Below are 21,236 nucleotides of genomic sequence, written 5' to 3'. Positions count from 1 at the left end.
CTCCTTGAATCTGAAGGTTATACCAATTCAATCCATATGTGATCCAACTGATGCTAAGTGAGTGTATATTACAACTCTGAGACAATGGGTGTTCTAATCCTTGGGGTAGCATTGCATATTAGGAGAAGGCCAGGTTAGTCGGACTGCATTGCCAGTGGAGTTGTGTGCTTGTGATTGTTTGTTGTTTCGGAGGGTGGGTGTTGTCTCTGTCTCACCTACTGAATCTGCCTCTCAGTTTATTATTATCCTTGGTATCTGGCCTGCTTCATGGGCTTTTGTTCACTGCAGCCGTCCTGTGATGCCCATGGACTGAACATGTTCAGTCAAACCAGCTTATTCAGCACTGAATTTAGCTGTGCTTTGGGAGGGATGGACCTGCAGTTTGGTTGAGCAGGATCCCTGTTGCCGGGTTACCCCCAGCCAGCAGGTTGTACGTTTACCATCAAGGTGACCAGTGGCCCAGCAAGGCCTAACCTCCATTCCGCATCTGACATGGTGTTCCTTCTCTACTTGGCTGCTCTGTAACTCACCTTGGACACCAGTAAATGAGATGCTTGTCTGCTGCTGGCATGGTAGCAGCCACTGGTCACGTTGGAGTGGGCAGGCGCTGTCCAGTCGTAGCAGGCTAGGCAGACGCCCAGGTCTGGCTGCAGCCCCCGCCAGCCTTCATCTCAAACCCTGCACTGTTTTCACCTCTGTGTCCTTCTTCCAATGAAATGCACCATGACAGCGTAATAATATGGTCTGAAAGACAGTGTCCCTCATTTTTTCCAGCAGATCAGTCTCCTTATGGCACCTGAAGTGGGAACCTTCGGGTTCGAGTGTTAGACAATGACAGTCACTTTTGTGGCACCAAATGTATGATGTAGCTGAAATGGGAAATCAGTGTAAAAAGTGGGGCTTTTACTTAGCTGATGAATAGCTGCTTTAGGAAGCAGGCTAACCCAGGGACATGCTGTTATACCCTCGGTTATGTCCAGTCAGGTGTATCTTAAGTAAACACTCGATCTGCTGCTTAGCGACAGATTGATTTAGCAGAGGGATTGATTTGATGTTTGAAAGCGGAGGGAAGATTTGACATGGCTGGCACTAACCCCCCTACCCCCCCCCCCCCCCAACCCCCCACAGGCTGTATGCTGTGCCTTGGTCAATCAGCCTTCTTTCGCTTCAACCACCCTGAAGAGGCTGACAGGATGAAGAGCATGATTTTGGATCGGGACCGAGGGGTCCGAGCACAAGCAGGTGAGGCGAAGCCCCTGCAGAGAAGCCGAGGGAGACCTATTAGGACAGGAGGGACCCCTGCAGGGGGGGTGTTTGAGCAAACAGGACCTGTATGGTTGGGTGTTTCGTACCTGCTGACCCTGCACACACACAAATGTTAGTATCTGCATGTTGAATTTCCAGCCTAATTGCGCCCCCTCCTGGCAGGTGCAGAGAATATCGTCACTGGGAACAGTCTGTTTCTGCCAGCAGCCTCCTGTGAGAGAGCTCCCCATGGCAAGGACTCTTTGGAGAGGGACCTGCAGGAAATCATGGACACCCTGTCGTCCCCTGTAGGCCCCACCGAGCTCTCTCTGAGCAATGCGGTTCGGTATTTAAGGTCCCCCCCCAGGAGCCCGCCAGTGAGCTACAGCAATAATAACAGCTCCGCCCCTTCGCCCCAACCTTTCTCCTCCCCGTCGTCAGTGGACGGCTCCAACTATAGCCCCCCCCGCTTGCCCCTGGTGTCGACTCGCTCTTCCAGCCACCATTATACCTCCCAGGGCCCCCCGAGCACACCCCCCCACAATCAGTTGTATTTCCCTTCCTTCTTGGGAGGTGGTGGTCCCAGAGACCCACCTAAACTGACTGGCACAGGAGCACTGCCCCCCCCCAGCCCCTCACGATCGCCCCGCTCCCCCCGGGTCCCCCATCCTGCACTGGAGTCCACCGTGCCTACTGCCCAGGGACAGCCCAGTGGTGGAGGAGTTTGGGAGCTGTCCCCCCCCAGCCCACCCCTTAATAGGTGGCTGCCGCAAAGCCCCGGGCAGCATCGCAGACTGGCTGGGTGCCGAGAGCGCAGCCCGTCCCCAACGCCACCGGGCTGTTTCTGCAGCCCCTCCCCTCTCGCCGCCCCCAATGGGCACCAGCAGCCAAGGCTCCCCCTACTGGGTGGGTGGGAAAGTAAAGGCAGAATCGCTGAGGTCATCGACAGCGAGAGCGACCTGCTGGCATACCACCAGCGGCAACACGATGAGCGGCTGCAGGAGCAAGAGGCGGAGAGGCTGGTGAGTGCGGGGGGTGCGGACTGGAGGGACATGGAGTGGGGAAGCATGGAGAGGCGGGCAGTATGGGAGTGTGGAGTGGGGGGACATGGGGGGCCAGGGAATGGGAGGGCTGGGCAGGGAGTGGTGTGGGGTGTGATTGGGGGGGCAGGAGGCAACCTCAAAATTAAACCGGCAATGTAACATTTTTATTATTGTTTCACTCCACTCAGACCTGTCAGACCTGGACGGTCCCGTTGGCTTTGCTGACCCTGTCAGACCTGGACTGTCCCGTCCCGTTGGCTTTGCTGACTCTGTCAGACCTGGACTGTCCCGTTGGCTTTGCTGACTCTGTCAGACCTGGACTGTCCCGTTGGCTTTGCTGACCCTGTCAGACCTGGACGGTCCCTTTGGCTTTGCTGACCCTGTCAGACCTGGACTGTCCCGTCCCGTTGGCTTTGCTGACTCTGTCAGACCTGGACTGTCCCGTTGACTTTGCTGACTCTGTCAGACCTGGACTGTCCCGTTGGCTTTGCTGACTCTGTCAGACCTGGACTGTCCCGTTGACTTTGCTGACTCTGTCAGACCTGGACTGTCCCGTTGGCTTTGCTGACCCTGTCAGACCTGGACTGTCCCGTTGGTTTTGCTGACCCTGTCAGACCTGGACGGTCCCGTTGGCTTTGCTGACCCTGTCAGACCTGGACGGTCCCGTTGGTTTTGCTGACCCTGTCAGACCTGGACGGTCCCGTTGGCTTTGCTGACCCTGTCAGACCTGGACGGTCCCGTTGGCTTTGCTGACCCTGTCAGACCTGGACGGTCCCGTTGGCTTTGCTGACCCTGTCAGACCTGGACGGTCCCGTTGGCTTTGCTGACCCTGTCAGACCTGGACGGTCCCGTTGGCTTTGCTGACCCTGTCAGACCTGGACGGTCCCGTTGGCTTTGCTGACCCTGTCAGACCTGGACGGTCCCGTTGGCTTTGCTGACCCTGTCAGACCTGGACGGTCCCGTTGGCTTTGCTGACCCTGTCAGACCTGGACGGTCCCGTTGGCTTTGCTGACCCTGTCAGACCTGGATGGTCCCGTTGGCTTTGCTGACCCTGTCAGACCTGGATGGTCCCGTTGGATTTACTGAAGCTACAGGTAGATTCTCTTTGACCTGAGTCAGCTGTTGCATTTCCACACGGTCACAGCACTGTCAATGTGCTGCAGTCTGATACTGTACCTCTCCCCCCGCCCCCGTTTCTTCTGCACGCTTAAGAACCCCCCTCATAATCGCAGACGGCAGAATCTGTCTGTTCCCCCAGGCATTTTTCCTCTTGTTTTGATGTAAAGTGTTAAAAACATGCAAGTAGAGACACCCTCACCTCAGACATTCAGGACGGACCTGCGATCTCTGGCGCAGCCTTGCAAAGATTCCCGCGATGACATCATTGTCCCACGGCTGCATAGCAGAGCTAAGCTGTTATAAGCTGTACTGTTATGGGTTTATTAATTATTGGGGGCAGCGTGTGACTCAGTGGGCTAAGCCTCTGAAGGTCGCTGGCTCGAGCCCAGTCTCTGCATATCCGTGGATCCTTGAGCAAGACCCTTAACCCCCAGCTCCCAGGGCGCAGCCATCTTGCTCTCACCTACAGAGATCAAGCTGGGGGAGTCATAAAGAAAATTTTCCCACAGGGATCAATTATTAATTATCAGTTAAGTACACAGTGGTTTATTATGTGAAATCTGTCGGTTTAAATGTGCAAATTGGCTGGCATTGTAACTAACATGAGTAATTTTCAGAAAGCAGGAAAGGGGGGCGTTTCAGCTGTACCTGTTTGTCTAACTCTGGGGCTAAGATCTCATTTCTTTGTTTGCTCTGTGGTCCAATGAGGTGAAAACACTGAATCATGTTCTTGGGCCTATTTTTGGACCATGAGTTTTGCAGTTCTGCTGAGTCAGGCAAAGCACTGACTACGCTGCCTTGGCCGCACACGCTGACCATTTCTTGCCAGAAAATGCCTGGTAACTAATCCCCGTCAATCGATAAACATCAGGTTGAGTTTCAGCAGATGATCATTTATATTTAAGCACAGCAACAAGGTATCGGCATGACTTAGCATGTCTCCCAAGCAACACTGAAGTTTCTCTTTCCTTTCCATTCTAGCAGGAGAAGAAAAGTCATGGCAGAGGTTCACTGCCTCTAGTATTCATTGCCAGTACTGCTGCCACTAGGGGGTGCTCTCTCATAATTGTTTTTTTAATTAATAGTTATTGGCAGTGTTGAGAATTTTAAAGTTGCATTGGGGCTTAAATTTAGTTTCATCTAATGTCTTTCCCATCAGTACATGTAGCCTTCTTAAAATCCTAAAAATGTTCAAAGCGTGTTGCATTTTGACTATTAATACCTTTGTCTCATTTGTCAAAACTTGAATTCCAGTCCTATCTGCACAACATTGAACCATTGTGTGAGGTGGCGGGCATCACAACCTCCTAAACTGTTTTGTATTTTGGGATTTTGTGTGGAACCTTCATTCCCACAGATAAAAAAGTGTTTCAGAGCATTTTCAACAAGGGTGAACTGTCCCTTAAGCTTTTTATTAATTGATATTTTGGTTATTGATCTTACTAATTAATAATTTTTAAGGATTAATCCTAATCAGAAGAAGGATGTGCATCTTGTAATTCTGTTACACTGATCTCTTTTTATTTTGTGAAAAACGGCACCTGCTACTCTCTGTTTTCAGGGAAATCACTGCCCATTTTACAGTCGTCAGTCCAGCCTTCACTCTCTTGCTGTGTCTCTTGTAATGCTACGCTCTTGTATAATGTCACATCCAAATCTCACATTCCGGGTGGGAATTAACCCCCCCCCCCCCCCCCACACATCCTGACATCATTACCCCGAATGCACCCGCACATATCCTGTTATGAAAGAGCACCTCATTTGAAGCTCAGAGGTTGTGCTGTGCAGTGTGGTGGGCTTTGCTTGCTGGGAGAGCCGAGGGCTGCCGAGGGGAAGGTAACCATGCAGACCACGCAGACGCTGCTGTGGTTGTGATGGATAGGCGTTTGGTGCTCAGAGACACTGGGGCAGCACTGGATCGGGCAGATGAAGTCAGGGACAGCGTCACTGTCTGCATACTGACTTTGCTGAAGGAGAAGCCTGCTTTCCTGAGCAGTATAGCGACTGTGAGGCAGGTAACTCCGGAACGTTCTGATTTTAAGCAGCCCTGTTATTTATGTTTCGTTGTCAGACACTGTGAAAAAGCATAGTGAGTGAGATGAGTATGTTTGTGAAAGCTTGTTTGCACTTTGTGTGGGATTGAGTGGAGTGCGCTTATCGAAGGGTGTGCTGGTAGCTTTACTCAGCTTGAGTTTGCCAGGCTCCCTCAGTCAGAGACCAGTGTGGAGGTGTTCTGCTGTGTACAGTGCATGGGACCTGAACTCTGTAAAATCAAAGTCAGTGGGGGGTTGCGGGGGTGCTCTAAATGAAAGAATCTATTTCCCTTTGTTTTACTTCAAATGTGTTCAAATTATCGTAAGTGTGGAGTAAGCTGAGCAGTACTGACCCCCCCGGGCCAGAGGATGAAGGTGGGGGGTGTCCTAAGGGTGTCTGAGATGCTGCACATCCCACTGAGTTTACCCCCCCCCACCCCCCCGGCAATTAGTGCACTATCTGCACAACCCCTGTTTACACAGATACCCGGAGGCCCCTTGCAGGAAGGTCGTTCTCGTGAGTCCGTGGGCTGTGAGCCTGCAGGAAGGGGGTTTGCTGTGGGCTGGCTGGGCACTTGCCGCTTCACTGGAGAGCAGGGTAGGGCTGCTTAGCCGCAGATGTATACATAGATCACTGTGTCTCTTCATGGGCTGGATTAGGTCAGTTCATCTGTGTGCGCTGATAGCACGATGCATGTCGTAGACCTAACCTCTCCTAATATGTGTGATGTTTTCTTTAGCAAACCAACTTATGTAGCTTAAAATTACAGATATTTGTTTAGCTTGGACTCACACATTTCTGGTGAAGGTAACTTTAAGTTACTGAAGAACATGGCATTTTGGTGTTCGTGGGATGTAAGCCTAAAACGTTTTTATCTGCATTTCAGTTTTTAGGATAGAAAATTGCAGTGAAACAGGGGAGCTGGACTTGGGGATATTTGTCGAGTCCTGGCTGATCTTGCGCCTCCGTCTTTCCCTGGTCCCGGAGGTAGCACTTGAGTGAGGCATGATTCTTTAGATCCCAGAGAGTGAGAGGGAGACTGCGGGATAAATATCAAGACTATTTCAGACATTGAGAGGCTGTGGATGTGAGACAATGATGTTCACTTATTGGAAGCCAGTGTTATAAGAAATTGGTATAATTTGAGCTGAAATGTTCAGGTTCTGGCACAGTCCCTGCTATATTATGGTAAATTTACAGCTGAAATGTTCAGGTTCTGGCACAGTCCCTGCTGTGTTATGGTAAATTTACAGCTGAAATGTTCAGGTTCTGGCACAGTCCCTGCTGTGTTATGATATAATTAGAGCTGAAATGTTTGAGTTCTGGCACATTCTTTGCTATATTTTTCCTTTAATACACTAGTCTGTCCCGTGTGAATTGAGGACCCATTTGTTGCCTGCTGCAGAATGTGCACGTCGCTGGATAAATGGCCAGCCACTCCAGTGATATTTGCATGTCCACAGGAACGCCAGCGTCTTGAGACTATCCTGAACCTGTGCGCCGAGTACAACAAGGGAGATCCGGGTGTAGCTGAGGAGGTGAAAGCCGGCTTTCCACTTGCCTGCAGCAGGGGACCCTGCGTGGATGCGGGGGACGGTGTGGAGCAAACACAGCCAGAGAGCGATGAGGAGAACCTCAGGGAGGAGAGCAGCAGCACAGAAAGCACCCACCAAGAGGTGAGAGCCCCCCAGCAGAGATCCTGTGCAGTGAGGTGTCATATGCATTACGGAGATGTATGAATGTTTCCATCTGACTCTCCTGCTGCACACCCACCAGTGCGAGGACCCACTGGAATCTGGGTCCCCAGAGCTGGGAGACCTAGAAGAAGAACGATTGCGAGTCCTGGCCCAGGTGGACAAGCTGAAGAACCGGGTCACGGAGCTGGAGAAGCAGCTGCAGGAGTCCCAGGAGAAGGTGAGGAATCATGATCTACCCTGGACACGCCTTGGTGTGGGGATGGGGGGAGACAGGCAGTAGGAAGCCTGTACCCAATTATCCTGTGCTGGAATTAACAGGAAGTGGCAGAGGAAGGAAGAGAGACACTCCCTTATCATTTTCCCTCATAATGAAGTGACTTTAGGATTCTGATGGCTGATAAGCTCTATCTGTCATCAGGGTGAGTGTGTGCTATGTGTCTGGACTCATACTCACAGGGAAACCTAGGGTTCACCGTAGGACTGCTGCTCTTCTGCCACCCCCTAGGCAGATCTGGAGCAGGCGCTGCTACACAGGGAGCGGCAGGGGGAGCTAGAGCGGGCAGAAGCAGAGGCCCAGGCCATCGCACAGCTGCAGTGCAGGCTGAGCGAGTTGGACGGTGCCATCCAGGGCGAGAAAGAAAAGGTACCATGCCGTTTACATAGCGTGGATACCAGGGTGCAGAAATGTGTGACGTTACGATCCAGGTGAACCCTTGTGGGGTGGGTGTTTTGTCATGTCAGGGAAGGGCGAGTGTCGAATCAGATCGGCAGGCACTGGAGAGTCTGCGCAGGGGCTTGGCAGAGCTGCAGAGTCAGCTGCACGGGTGCCCCGAGTCCCTGAGAGAACAGCTGCAGGAGCGACTGAAGCGGGTGAGGGCAGCCCTGGTCTGTCGCTTTAATCTGACCGGGACAGCCTAATCGAATTTCACCTGAGACAGCACTGATCCCCCCCACCACTGATCCCCCCCACCACTCCTATCAGGAGTCAGAGCTCCTGGACTTGGAGACGAAGCGTTTTGAGGACCTAGAATTCCAGCAGCTGGAGAAGGAGAGCAGCCTGGAGGACGAGCGGGAAACTCTGAGTCAGAAGCTGCTGCAGGAGCAGGCCGAGTACCAGAGCAGCCTGGCCCACAGAAAGGTGGGTTTCTGTGTGGCTGGCTGCTGCTTTGGGGTTAGGGCTCAGCATTAGAGAAGCCCAGCCGGATCAGGCTCATACACCCCCACTGGTGCAGGTGTGAACTTTAGGCTTGGAGCACTTCCTCTAAGAACAGGAAACAGCTTTATCCATGCAAAGTCCAGATTTCTGTTCATGAATGTGGCGATTTTCTGTGCGTCTTTATCGGTTTGGTCTAGTAATTAGTTGTATTGACACCATAGCTAGCATATTAATCTAAATATTTTACTGGAGTGATTCAGGGAGTTTACTACAGCAAAGCCTCCCCTATGGCTAAACATGATGTCTGTGGGGCGCTGGCCTGCCTGGGACTGAACCTCCCGTCTTGTCACATCCTGCCCAGGAGAAAGTGGCGGCACTGGAGAACCGGGCCAGCAGCCGCGGGCTGGAGGCGGCCCAGGAGTGTGAGGGGCTCAGCCAGGAACGGGACCACACCCTCCAGCTACTAGACAAGGTACAACCAACCTCGGCCTGACTTATAACCCCTTTTCCTCACATCCTGTTGACCACAGTGGTCACTTTATTATTGTTCATTAACACTCTGAGATGTTTTGTAGGAGAAGGAGAGGTTCTCTAGCCTGGAGAAAAGGTGCCTGAGTCTCAACAGAGGAACAAATTTCTCTAAATGTTCCTCTACCAAGAATGAGGTGAGGTGATACTGCCCCCTTCTGGTAACACATAGTATGTTGTTCATCTAAGTGAAAATGACAGACTATAATAAGTCTTCAGTCTTCAGTCTTTGTCTTGCATGTTTTTATTCCATTGAAGGTGTCTTGATTGCAGTTTACATCAGGGTGTGAACTTAAACATGAACCCAGAAACTGCTGTATCACTTGCCGTCTTATTCAGAGGGCGTGGTTGTGAATTTGTGACACTCTTCCTGATCAGTAAAACTTTGAACAGGAAGTGCTTCATATCAGCGAGAGTGACCTGTCAGATGAATTCCACTCCCAGAATTTCCTCTGTCCGCCTGCTGATGCAGTCATAGGCCCTTCCTCATCCTCCTCTCTGAGCAGGCCTCGAGAGGTAATGTGTCACAGTGCCCAGCCTGGGAAAATGGAAAGTTCTGTCACACACATTGTTGTGGTTACAATACAGGACCAAAAGACACATTCATCCTTTATTGGTCGAAACTAATCATGATTCTGTAGTGGATATAACAGGGATTTAGCTGATGCTGGAGCACAGGATTGGTCGTAGTGAGTGACTGATAGAAAGATATGCCGTGTGTGTGTGTGTGTGTGTGTGTGTGTGTGTGTGTGTGTGTGTGTGTGTGTGTGTGTGTGTGTGTGTGTGTGTGAGCACGTGTGTCTGTGTGACCATGAGCTGACAGTCTCTTTGTCCCATCTGGCTGTGACGGCCTTAGGATCATGCAAGGATGCCAGATGTCTGTAGGACGTACGGGGGTGATGGGCATGACTCCCTCTCTGCCTGCCCACCTCAGCCCTGCTTCCCCCTTCCTCCCTCTGAGGTACCTCAGCATGCTCCTTTCCTCTTCCTGCCTCTAAGGTACCTCACCATACTCCTTTCCTCCTCCCTCTGAGGTACTTCAGCATACCCCTTTCCTCCTCCTCCCTCTGAGGTATCTCAGCACGCCCCTTTCTTCCTCCTCCCTCTGAGGTACTTCAGCACGTTCCTTTCCTCCTCCTCCTGCTGAGGTACCTTAGTACGCTCCTTTCCTCCTCCTCCCACTGAGGTACTTCAGCACGCCCCTTTCTTTCTCCTCCCTCTGAGGTACTTCAGGACGTTCCTTCCCTCCTCCTCCTGCTGAGGTACCTTAGTACGCCCCTTTCTTCCTCCTCCCTATGAGGTATTTCAGCACGTTCCTTTCCTCCTCCTCCTGCTGAGGTACTTCAGCATACTCCTTTCCTCCTCCTCCCTCTGAGGTACCTCAGCACGCTCCTTTCCTCCTCCTCCTGCTGAGGTACTTCAGCATACTCCTTTCCTCCTCCTTCCTCTGAGGTACCTCATCACGTTCCTTTCCTCCTCCTGCCTCTAAGGTACCTCATCACGCTCCTTTCCTCTTCCTGCCTCTAAGGTACCTCAGCACACCCCTTTCCTCCTCCTGCCTCTAAGGTACCTCATCATGCTCCTTTCCTCCTCCTCCTGCTGAGGTACTTCAGCATACTCCTTTCCTCCTCCTCCCTCTGAGGTATCTCAGCACGCTCCTTTCCTCTTCCTGCCTCTAAGGTACCTCAGCACTCCCCTTTCCTCCTCCTGCCTCTAAGATACCTCATCACATTCCTTTCTTCCTCCTCCTCCCTCTGAGGTACCTCATCATGCTCCTTTCCTCCTCCTCCCTCTGAGGTACCTCATCATGCTCCTTTCCTCCTCTTCCCTCTGAGGTACCTCATCACGCTCATTTCCTCCTCCTGCCTCTAAGGTATCTCAGCATGTTCCTTTCCTCTTCCTCCTGCTGAGGTACTTCAGCATACTCCTTTCCTCCTCCTCCCTCTAAGGTACCTCAGCACGCTCCTTTCCTCTTCCTGCCTCTAAGGTACCTCAGCACGCCCCTTTCCTCCTCCTGCCTCTAAGGTACCTCATCACGCTCCTTTCCTCTTCCTGCCTCTAAGGTACCTCAGCACGCTCCTTTCCTCCTCCTGTCTCTAAGGTACCTCAGCACGCTCCTTTCCTCCTCCTGTCTCTAAGGTACCTCAGCACGCTCCTTTCCTCCTCCTCCTGCTGAGCTACCTCATCATGCTCCTTTCCTCCTCCTCCCTCTGAGGTACTTCAGCATACTCCTTTCCTCCTCCTCCCTCTGAGGTATCTCAGCACGCTCCTTTCCTCCTCCTGCCTCTAAGGTACCTCAGCACGCTCCTTTCCTCTTCCTGCCTCTAAGGTACCTCAGCACGCTCCTTTCCTCCTCCTGTCTCTAAGGTACCTCAGCACGCTCCTTTCCTCCTCCTCCTGCTGAGCTACCTCATCATGCTCCTTTCCTCCTCCTCCCTCTGAGGTACTTCAGCATACTCCTTTCCTCCTCCTCCCTCTGAGGTATCTCAGCACGCTCCTTTCCTCCTCCTGCCTCTAAGGTACCTCAGCACGCTCCTTTCCTCTTCCTGCCTCTAAGGTACCTCATCACGCTCCTTTCCTCCTCCTGTCTCTAAGGTACCTCAGCACGCTCCTTTCCTCCTCCTCCTGCTGAGCTACCTCATCATGCTCCTTTCCTCCTCCTCCCTCTGAGGTACCTCATCATGCTCATTTCCTCCTCCTGCCTCTAAGGTACCTCAGCATGTTCCTTTCCTCCTTCTCCTGCTGAGGTACTTCAGCACGCTCCTTTCCTCCTCCTGCCTCTAAGGTACCTCATCACGTTCCTTTTTTCCTCCTCCTGCTGAGGTACTTCAGCATACTCCTTTCCTCCTCCTCCCTCTAAGGTACCTCAGCACGCTCCTTTCCTCTTCCTGCCTCTGAAGTACCTCAGCACACCCCTTTCCTCTTCATCTGCTATAATTCTACTTGCCAGGTTGATAGTATAGATGACTGCTTTTCATTGAACCTTTAATATTCTTTTCCTCTGTAATTTTCTTCCTTCTGTCTCTGCCTTTCTTTTTCACATTGTTCATGCTGTTTTTTTCTGTGCTTCTCTTTCTGCTTGGTTTGAGAGAAGGAGTACATCACTGTCGGACAGCTGAGGCAGATCTTTGGGATGCCGAAGGCGGATGCCCCCGCCAGCCCACTCGCCCCATCATTCCAGCACTCTGCTTCCTGTCGCACAGCTTCACCTGGCTTCTCTCCCTCCCTGTCATTTGAGGTGCTCAGCTGTCCTCTCTGTGTGTGTGCTTGTAACTGTGCTTTAATGTAAATAAAGGTAAATGTTGGTTTTGAGGATGCCGGGTTAAAATGGCCATGGGCTTATTTTGGTGCAAATGTGCTGCTTTGTGGAAGCATGATTTATTTATGTGTTAATTTTATTTGAAAAATAGTTTATGGTTTAGTTAAATAGCAGTGATGTGCAGGCAATCCCAGGAAGTGATCTGCATGTGGCAGGATCTGTCTCATTTGGTGAATGAGGAGGGTGATTCAGAGGAACTGGGTTCTTGGTCTTGGGGAGGGTTTCTCAGGAGACTGAGGGGGCCACAATCATACCGCTGGCCATTGGTGATGAACAGCTGACTTAATTTCTTTTCTCTAATTTCCGTTCTCTTTATTTTCTTTCTTTCTTTCTGTCCTTTTGCTCCTCCGCTCTCTTGCTGTCCTGGGTCGGGGGCTTCTTCTGGCCCAGTGTGACTGGGTTAGACCTGTGATGCCCTCTCCGGATTTAGAGTGGTGGTTCCAGGTGCTCATGGCTACTGGGGAGGATGTTCCTCCCTGCCCCCCGCCTCTCCCAGCTAAATCTCTTTTCTCTGCCCGGTCACTGCAGGTAAATACCTCAGGACCATTAGCCTGCTCGCCCATTTTTCCTTGCTTGTATGTTCTGTGTGTATCTGTGCGTATGTACAGTGTGTCATGGGGATTTAATGTGGGTGTTTGTTCTATCTCCTGGGTTCTTCTCCTCTGCATCTGTGTTCAGTTCTAAGTGACATGTAAACTGTTGTTTTGCTGTCTGACATTACTTTGAGGATGGAGCTGCCACCCCATTGGACCCACGTTGGGGAAAATGGAACGATGGTTCTACCCCCCCCCTATTTTTTAAGTTACATTTAACGGGAGCTCGGTCGAGACCATGTTACATTGCTTGGCCAAAAAAAATAAAGTCGTCATTTGAATTTATGCCAGCAAATACTTAAGAGCCCATGACTGGGTCATTATTACAGCTCAGCAACATTATGTAGCAATAAAGTGAAGTCAGCTGAGCACCTGAATCTACTGACTGGCCGGGTTACACCTCCATCCACCAGCAATGGATGTTTCTCTTCCCTGTTGGCATGGACATATTCCAGGACAAGAATGCCAGGATTTATTGGGTTTGAATTGTCAAAGAGTGGTTCAGGGAGCGTGAGGAATCATTTTCATGTATGACTTGGTCACCACAGAGCTGTGACCTTAACCTCACTGATGATCTTTGGGATGTGATAAAGGAGGCTTTATGCAGTGGTTCAACTCACTTGTCAATACAGGATCTTGGTGAGAAATGAATGTAAATATGGATGAAAATAAAGGGTGAGATGTTGCATAAGCTTGTGGAAACACCATGACAAATGTGCGCCACAATCAAAGCTAAAGGCCGTCCAACGAGAAATTCAAATGACGACTCTTTGGCCAGGCCGTGCACTTCTTACCACGCTGGGTGTGTTGGTGTGGGGGTCGACCCCAAGTAAACTCAGCCAACATGCAGTGGACTGATAATTATTCCAGGAGGACTTTTGACCTTTAAGTTTTAACCTCTATATTCTCCACCCCAGGTGTATCAAGGGCAGACAGGATCTTCAGTGCAATACAACTCAGCCACTCTGGGACGTAACCGTACAGCTAAGGTAGCTCTGATCCTTGCTGATGCATGATCTGGACGGTATGCTATTGGTTGGCTGTAATGTAGAGAACAAAGTAAATGGGTCAACACCTGCTGACTCGTGGATTCTTCCAATTTGGCTCTACAGAGCCCCCTGGTGGCCTCTAGCAACACTGGCAGCCTTCCACGAAACCTGGCCGTTACCCTGCAAGGTATCGAGGCCAAGAGGCAGCTGGCCTTACAGCAGAAAGGTAACCGGGATGCCCTTTTCTAGCTCTGCCATAAGGGGGCCTGTGTGCCCCCACATCATTTTGAAACATAGCAGAGCAAATAGAGACAAGTCCTGGAAAGGGTACTCAAGTCACAGGTGCTTGGAAATGAGTAGGCACCTTGGGAACATTAGCGGCTAAGTCATCGGGTTCCCAATGCCAAGCCTGTGAAGCAAATGTGTCCCAGATACTGAACTTCTTACGGTGTTCACCCACCGTGGGTTTGACAGCTGCACACCCCACTCCTCTGCATATGTTCTGTCTGGGAGGTTACACAGATGTCCTGGAAATGAGCCTGTTGGGTTTATCAGGTGTGTGTGTGTGTGTGTGTGTGTGTGTGTGTGTGTCTGTGAGTGTCGGTGTGTGTGTGTCTGTGAGTGTCGGTATGTGTGTGTGTGTCTGTGAGTGTCGGTGTGTGTGTGTGTGTGTCTGTGAGTGTCGGTGTGTGTCTGTGAGTGATGGTGTGTGTCGGTGTGTGTCTGTGAGTGTCGGTGTGTGTGTGTCGGTGTATGTCTGTGAGTGTCTGCGAGTGTCGGTGTGTGTCTGTGAGTGTCAGTGTCTTGTGGAGCTGAGGCTCTTTGAGCAGCTTTTTTTCTTTCCTGTTCCCATTTTAACTTCAAAGCTTGTGGCTGCAGTGAATGCAAACTGGAGCTTTTAGGAGCTGGAGACGCGTTTCATTTTAGCCTCCGTTTCTCCCAGTAGTGTGTCTTCCCATCTATAACATCCTGAGTTGTTTTGTCTGTGTTGCCTTGGTCCCTCCACGTCGGTGTCCACCATAAGGCACAGGCCCCCCGCTATCCTCACCTGGCTTTGCCCCAGTCCAGGAGAGCTTCGCCGGCAGAGCCAGAACCTGGTGGGCGGTTTGGTTTTGTGATGGATAGCACCTGTACCCCTCCCACGCTTGGCACTCCCCCTCTTGTCAGCCAGCCTCTTTTGCCTGCCATTTCTCCTCCAACGGCTCTGAAAAGTCAGCATGGAAGCTTTGAAGGCCAAGCGAGTGCTGACGGATAAGTTGTCAAACCAGGAGGTTCTGCGCCCCCTGTCATTTCTTCTGGTGTCGTTTTTATAGCCTGTGTGAGGCACCAACGTGGCATGTATGCAGGGTTTTGCGCTGCTGAACATGACAAACAGTTTGTGGGGGGGCGGGGCTTTATGGCCCCAGCATCCTGGGTGGCACAGGCTATGTGTATTTTCAGCATGTGACTCTCTCTCTGAGAGTGGGCCTTGTGTTCAGTGAAGCTGAACCGCTCGATTGTAGGATCCTTCCTAGTGTATCTGTGTGCATGTCTCTGCCTTGCTTTCATATCTATAAGGGCTTTGGTGGATGCCCTGCTGCTTTTGGTGGATGCCCTTACTGTCCTCCCATGATCCTTCAGGGCAGCAGGTAATCGAGGAGCAGCGGCGGCGGCTAGCTGAGCTGAGGGAGCGTGCTGCGCTGGAAGCACAGTGCCAGTGGGAGGCGCTGCGCGGGTCACAGTCCCGGCTTGACGCCCCTCCCCTGCTGCCTGGGCCTGCTGGGATACATCACTCTATCCTGCACCACCGGCACCCCTCGATGGGCGAGAGGCCATACGACACAGTGAGCCTGGAGAGCTCCGACAGCCTGGACACCAGCATCTCCACTGGTGACAGCTCCTTCCCTCCAGACACCTTCTCCAGGTAAACAAAAAACTCTACCATCTTATTTTTAAGTTACTTCTTAAAAGCAGAGTAAATGATAAGATTTATTTGTGTGACTCCACTGATGTGTGCATACCCCCATGCTGCCTGAGTAGTGCCAGCATGATGGACACCCTGCGGATGGAGGAGATGGAAAGGCTGCTACGAGAGGCCCAGCTAGAGAAGGCCAGGCTCATCGAGAGCCAGGTAAGGCCTGCTAGAGAAGGCCAGCTCATCGAGAGCCAGGTAAGGCCTGCTAGAGAAGGCCAGGCTCATCGAGAGCCAGGTAAGGCCTGCTAGAGTAGGAAAGGCTCATCGAGAGCCAGGTAAGGCCTGTTAGAGAAGGCCAGGCTCATCGAGAGCCAGGTAAGGCCTGTTAGAGAAGGCCAGGCTCATCGAGAGGCAAGTAAGGCCTGCTAGAGAAGGCCAGGCTCATCGAGAGCCAGGTAAGGCCTGTTAGAGAAGGCCAGGCTCATCGAGAGGCAGGTAAGGCCTGCTAGAGAAGGCCAGACTCATCCAGAGCCAGTTAAGGCCTGCTAGAGAAGGCCAGGCTCATCCAGAGGCAGGTAAGGCCTGCTAGAGAAGGCCAGGCTCATCGAGAGCCAGTTAAGGCCTGCTAGAGAAGGCCAGGCTCATCCAGAGGCAGGTAAGGCCTGCTAGAGAAGGCCAGGCTCATCGAGAGCCAGGTAAGGCCTGCTAGAGAAGGCCAGCTCATCGACAGCCAGGTAAGGCCTGCTAGAGAAGGCCAGGCTCATCGAGAGCCAGGTAAGGCCTGCTAGAGAAGGCCAGGCTCATCGAGAGCCAGGTAAGGCCTGCTAGAGAAGACCAGGCTCATCGAGAGCCAGGTAAGGCCTGCTAGAGAAGGCCAGGCTCATCGAGAGCCAGGTAAGGCCTGCTAGAGAAGGCCAGGCTCATCGAGAGGCACGTAAGGCCTGCTAGAGAAGGCCAGGCTCATCGAGAGGCAGGTAAGGCCTGCTAGAGAAGGCCAGGCTAATCGAGAAGCAGGTAAGGCCTGCTAGATAAAGCTAGGCTCACAGATTCTTGCCTACTAAAATGCTGATCTGTTTACTGCCATCCCTCCACATGTAGGTGAGGGAGAGCCAGGCGAGGAGTGAGCTGCTGGAGGAGGAGCGCAGGAAGCGGGAGGAGGCGGAGAGGAGGCTAGAGGAGGAGATGATGCTGAGACAGCAGCTGGTGGAGAAGGAGGTGAAGATGAGGGCCAGGAATCTGTCTCAGGTAGGGCTGGACTGGGTCTCTGACAGCAGCACCGTTTCTTATCAGGAAATCACATTCTCAGCATTTGTCTCACAGCACCTATCTAAAATACATTTTTATGATGATAATTTTTATAATTTGCTAGTTTTGACCTTGACTAAGGTCACAGCTAGCGGTGTGAGATGTGAGATTTTGGCAACGCCAGATCTCTGCGTTCCACTTCCAGGCACGTCCCATGACCCGCTACCTGCCCAACCGCAAGGAGGAATTAGACCTGCGCTCGCATATCGAGTCCGCCGGCCATAACCTCACCAGCTGCTATGACTTGATGCTCACCGAGAAGATGTGCAAGGGCTACCTGGTCAAGATGGGTGGCAAAATCAAGTCGTGGAAGAAGCGCTGGTTTGTCTTTGACCGCATGAGGAGGACCTTCTCCTATTATGTGGGTAAGGCTCACGAGCTACAGTAGAAAGTCTGCATGCTATAGAAAGTGTGCACAGTGCTGTCAATGGCAGGTTTTAATATGATAAAAAATTAAACCAAGACAAATCATGTCACAACTTTTTCCACCTATATTGCAAAATTGCAACCTATACAATGAAGGTGAAAACAAACAAACTATTTAGTGAAATTTTTGGGGGGGGGGGGGGAATCATACAAAAACCTGGTGGTGTTATGGACGCTTTTCCACCGCACCAGGTATCGTACTCTTGGTACTTCAAGAAAGTACCAAAAGTAGGGTACTCCAAGATGTTAGTTTTCCACTGGTACCGGCACTCGTACTGAATTTGGACTAAACTGGACTGATTTTTATAACATTCCACTTATTTTTATTTGCATTGACATGTGTTTATTGTGTATAGTGTTGCTTGTATTGTGTGTTGAATTCATCACTGTCAAAGATGAATTTCCATCTGATGTAAATTTGATGGACATTAAAGATGTATTCTATGTATTCTATTATTCTATTTGAAAAATGCCTGTAGTATAGTATAGGGCTGGGTGATGTGTGATATTAATACCAACATCACATGATATGCACATGCAATTGTTATATTACTAGTAAGCTAGATTTAGGTCAGGCTTTTTCTCACTTTCAGTTCTGTATACGGACTGAGGGAGTTCGTTTTTCCGAAACATTTTTACTCTGTTATAGGAAAAAAAAAACGTAACTAGCACTGCAGTTCTAATTATTGCTTTTATCAATTATCTAATGTATGTTTAAGAATCAGTTTACTTCGCTGCTTTTGCACGAGCAACTGTAGCTCTGGTGTTTTTATTATTATTATTGTTGTGTAATTTTTGCACAAAACATACCTTTTGGAATTATGGTCAAAACGTTAAGCTCAGTCTCATCAGGTCATAATGCATTTTTTCCACATGGTTGTGGGAGACTGGATGTACCTTTTTGCAAAGTTTAGCTGGGCTTGGCGGAGGCTTTTGTTTTGCTACCTTACCCCACAACCCAGGCATATGAAGAGTATGTGGGATTGTTTGTTGTCACACCCAGTACTTCTGCAGCTCCTGTAATGCTGCTGTAGGTCTCTTGGTGGCCTATTTGACCAGATTTCTCCTTGCCTTCTCGTCAGTCTTTTTGAGGGCTGTCCTGATCTAGGTAGAGTCACTGTTGAGCCATATTTTCTCCTCTTGTTAATGACTGTCTTCACTGGGCTCCATGGGATGTTTAGTACTTTGGATACTTTATGGACCATGGCTTTTGGAGCAACTAAGAGGACATCAGACTAATCCTACAGGAAAGGCCAAGGTTTATCTGAGGTTATTCAGGGTCACTTTAATGTCAGGTGTATGCTGATGACTGTTTCCGATGAGATAATGTGATTAGTTGCTTCTGAACACAGTTACATCCTGGATTATTGCAGATTGTGCATATTTATGCAGCCAGGTTTTGGCTTGGTTTTTATTTGCGATTTTTACCTAAACACTTTCTGATTTGTTTTCACCTTTGTACAGATTGCAATTTTGAAATAAAGGTGGAATGAGTTCTGACATGATTTATCATCACACAAAAGCCACCGTTTTGGCAGAGGTGTGTAGACGTTTTATATTCACTATAAGACTAATCTGAGCACAGGACCTTTGGCCAGTGGATCTCATTCAAATCTCCATATATGCATCATCCGTCTCCTGTATGAGGGCAGCTCTGGACTCATCCAGTCCATATACATGTTTGTTTATCATCCATCCATCACTGATTATCCAATTGATTAGAAAGTGGGAGGCTCAAGGCAAGAGAACACTTTGGAAAAGAAGTCAGCTTTAATATTTAAATTTTATATTTAGAACTATTTTGAAGGTTTAGGAATGAAGTTACTACACACATCAGGGAGCAGCTTTCTGTTTGCCTTCAGTCAGGCTGGTAACTGATGATGAAATAAGCTGCAATGCCTTCACGTCGTGCTTGTGCAGAGAGCGTGTGCTGAGATATACTCAAAAAGCACAGCTGTCCAGCAGGCGACGCGGCACGTCTGAGCTCTGCTCTGGGAGTCACGCCGCTCACAGTCTCATTTTATATCCATATCCTGTCCTGCTTCTCCTGTACAGGTCGGCTGAGAAAATAAAACCAGGCAAATTGTTTGTTTGTTGACCTTGGTGCGCTGTTAAAATGGAACGAACTGTAGATGTATTTCCAAGAATGGATGTTTTATTTACAAAAAAATCAATATTGCTTGTTGCTGCAACGACTTTGAATAACTGTAATTTAAGGATGTAATTACAAGGCAGTTTTGAATAAAGATTCGTCGTTTGCTCTGACAGCAGCCCCATGCCCTGTCGCATTCTCAGCTCAGACTTCTTATAGCTGTGCTTTTATAGTGTTGTAACATTGTTACTTATTCTTGTTAGATGTCTCTCTGCGATTTTTAAAAATTGCATCATCTTTGACCCCCAGACAAGCACGAGAGCAAACTAAAGGGAGTCATTTACTTTCAAGCCATTGAGGAAGTCTATTACGACCACCTACGCAGTGCCACCAAGGTGGGTCCCGCCTCTTGCTCAGTCACCATTCATCCTGCAATGAGCTTTATACGATTTTTACACATTATGTGCTATAATTTGGCGTTTCATTTCTTGTTTTCCCTGTTACTGTGGTTGGCTGGTTTCTCAGAAAGGATTTTTCAACCTGAATTTTGCCAATGTATGTATCACAGCCCAGGTGAATAACTAACACTCGGCATCCTCTTGCTGGCTTTCCTCTTTGGCTGCAATTAAATTACAGATTAAACTAATAAAAATGCAGTTTAAGAAAATCATTAAAGACCTTCTTTCAGGCCTTCCAGTTCATTTGACAGACTTGATTGAACTGCTGGATTCATTGATTAAGTCTCATATCATAAAGTTACTGTAATTTTACTGGTTGACTTGCGATGAATTTTAACAATATTAACAAAAACAGAAAATGCAATTGCATGCATTTGCTTCTTTGCTTCATTTCATCATTTGTATAATTTAACAAAACGATATATTCACTTCAGTTATTTGTTCATGGGATACAAACGTATTGGTCATTTATTAATTGAGAACAGTTAGTATGGAGATACACATAGGTGTTCATGTACTAGCGTCTGACCCTCGTGCAGTGTCACTCTGACCACGTCCCTGCAGCTTGTCTTCGGGTTGTAGCCTCCTTTGTTCGTTAGAGTGTCCAGTTGGTGCCACATAGTGTGGATTCCTGTAGGGAACACCCAGGACACCAAAAGCGGCCTTTGCTCTTATCACCCTCCCAAAGAAGTGCTCAGAAACGTATAGTAACTTCTTGCTATTTGACACACGTTCAGTGTTACCATATATATAATGGTGTATAACAGTGAATGATGGTGCATGACAGTATGATGATGCGTGATGGTGCAAGACAGTGTATGACGATGTATGTCCATGAAGGTGCTGTATGATGGTGTATGGTAAATGCATGGCGATGCATGACCATGCATGACGGTGCATGACCATGTATGGTTATGTTTGACCGTGTAGCTGCTGTGTGACGGTGGATGGTGATGCATGACCATATATGATGGTGCATGACCATGTATGGTTATGTTTGACCGTGTAGCTGCTGTGTGACGGTGGATGGTGATGCATGACCATATATGACGGTGCATGACCATGTATGGTGATGTTTGATCATGTAGCTGTTGTACTGTATGATGGTGGATGGTGATGCATGACCATATATGATGGTGCATGACCATGTATGGTGATGTTTGATCATGTAGCTGTTGTACTGTATGATGGTGGATGATGATGTATGACCATATATGATGGTGCATGACCATGTATGGTGATGTTTGATCGTGTAGCTGTTGTATTGTATGATGGTGGATGGTGATGTATGACCATATATGATGGTGCATGACCATGTATTGTGATGTTTGATCATGT

The 21,236-nt window shown here is 49.6% G+C and overlaps 1 protein-coding gene and 1 long non-coding RNA gene across 18 annotated transcripts in view; one reads left to right on the top strand and one right to left on the bottom strand.

Annotated features, from left to right (window-relative positions):
* LOC125712236 (pleckstrin homology-like domain family B member 1) overlaps window positions 1-21,236 on the top strand; it is a 40,053-nt gene that overhangs the window by 14,948 nt on the left and 3,869 nt on the right. For 6 of the 17 annotated variants that reach the window (XM_048982073.1, XM_048982071.1, XM_048982072.1 and 3 more), the window contains 21 exons: window positions 1,129-1,242; window positions 1,429-2,267; window positions 6,905-7,117; window positions 7,218-7,355; window positions 7,644-7,781; window positions 7,880-8,008; window positions 8,121-8,276; window positions 8,656-8,766; window positions 8,870-8,959; window positions 9,216-9,338; window positions 9,679-9,783; window positions 11,914-12,060; window positions 12,532-12,669; window positions 13,652-13,723; window positions 13,847-13,949; window positions 15,344-15,626; window positions 15,743-15,833; window positions 16,716-16,862; window positions 17,068-17,287; window positions 19,750-19,835; window positions 19,966-20,013. In XM_048982073.1, the coding sequence (XP_048838030.1) occupies window positions 1,129-1,242; window positions 1,429-2,267; window positions 6,905-7,117; window positions 7,218-7,355; window positions 7,644-7,781; window positions 7,880-8,008; window positions 8,121-8,276; window positions 8,656-8,766; window positions 8,870-8,959; window positions 9,216-9,338; window positions 9,679-9,783; window positions 11,914-12,060; window positions 12,532-12,669; window positions 13,652-13,723; window positions 13,847-13,949; window positions 15,344-15,626; window positions 15,743-15,833; window positions 16,716-16,862; window positions 17,068-17,287; window positions 19,750-19,835; window positions 19,966-20,013 (3,491 nt within the window). The remainder of the gene's footprint in view (window positions 1-1,128; window positions 1,243-1,428; window positions 2,268-6,904; window positions 7,118-7,217; window positions 7,356-7,643; window positions 7,782-7,879; window positions 8,009-8,120; window positions 8,277-8,655; window positions 8,767-8,869; window positions 8,960-9,215; window positions 9,339-9,678; window positions 9,784-11,913; window positions 12,061-12,531; window positions 12,670-13,651; window positions 13,724-13,846; window positions 13,950-15,343; window positions 15,627-15,742; window positions 15,834-16,715; window positions 16,863-17,067; window positions 17,288-19,749; window positions 19,836-19,965; window positions 20,014-21,236) is intronic. The other 11 variants (XM_048982083.1, XM_048982074.1, XM_048982069.1 and 8 more) reach the window with 10 other exon arrangements.
* LOC125712331 (uncharacterized) lies at window positions 9,948-11,716 on the bottom strand. The gene is made up of 5 exons (XR_007383265.1): window positions 11,650-11,716; window positions 11,422-11,497; window positions 11,194-11,383; window positions 11,042-11,155; window positions 9,948-9,974 (listed from the first exon to the last, which is right to left on the bottom strand). It is a non-coding gene; the product is annotated as an uncharacterized LOC125712331 (long non-coding RNA).

Source organism: Brienomyrus brachyistius, chromosome 17 (assembly GCF_023856365.1).
Source record: "Brienomyrus brachyistius isolate T26 chromosome 17, BBRACH_0.4, whole genome shotgun sequence".
Classification (NCBI taxonomy): Eukaryota; Metazoa; Chordata; class Actinopteri; order Osteoglossiformes; family Mormyridae; genus Brienomyrus; species Brienomyrus brachyistius.
Note: the sequence above shows the minus strand (reverse complement) of the source record. Positions and strands in the feature narration are given on the sequence as shown.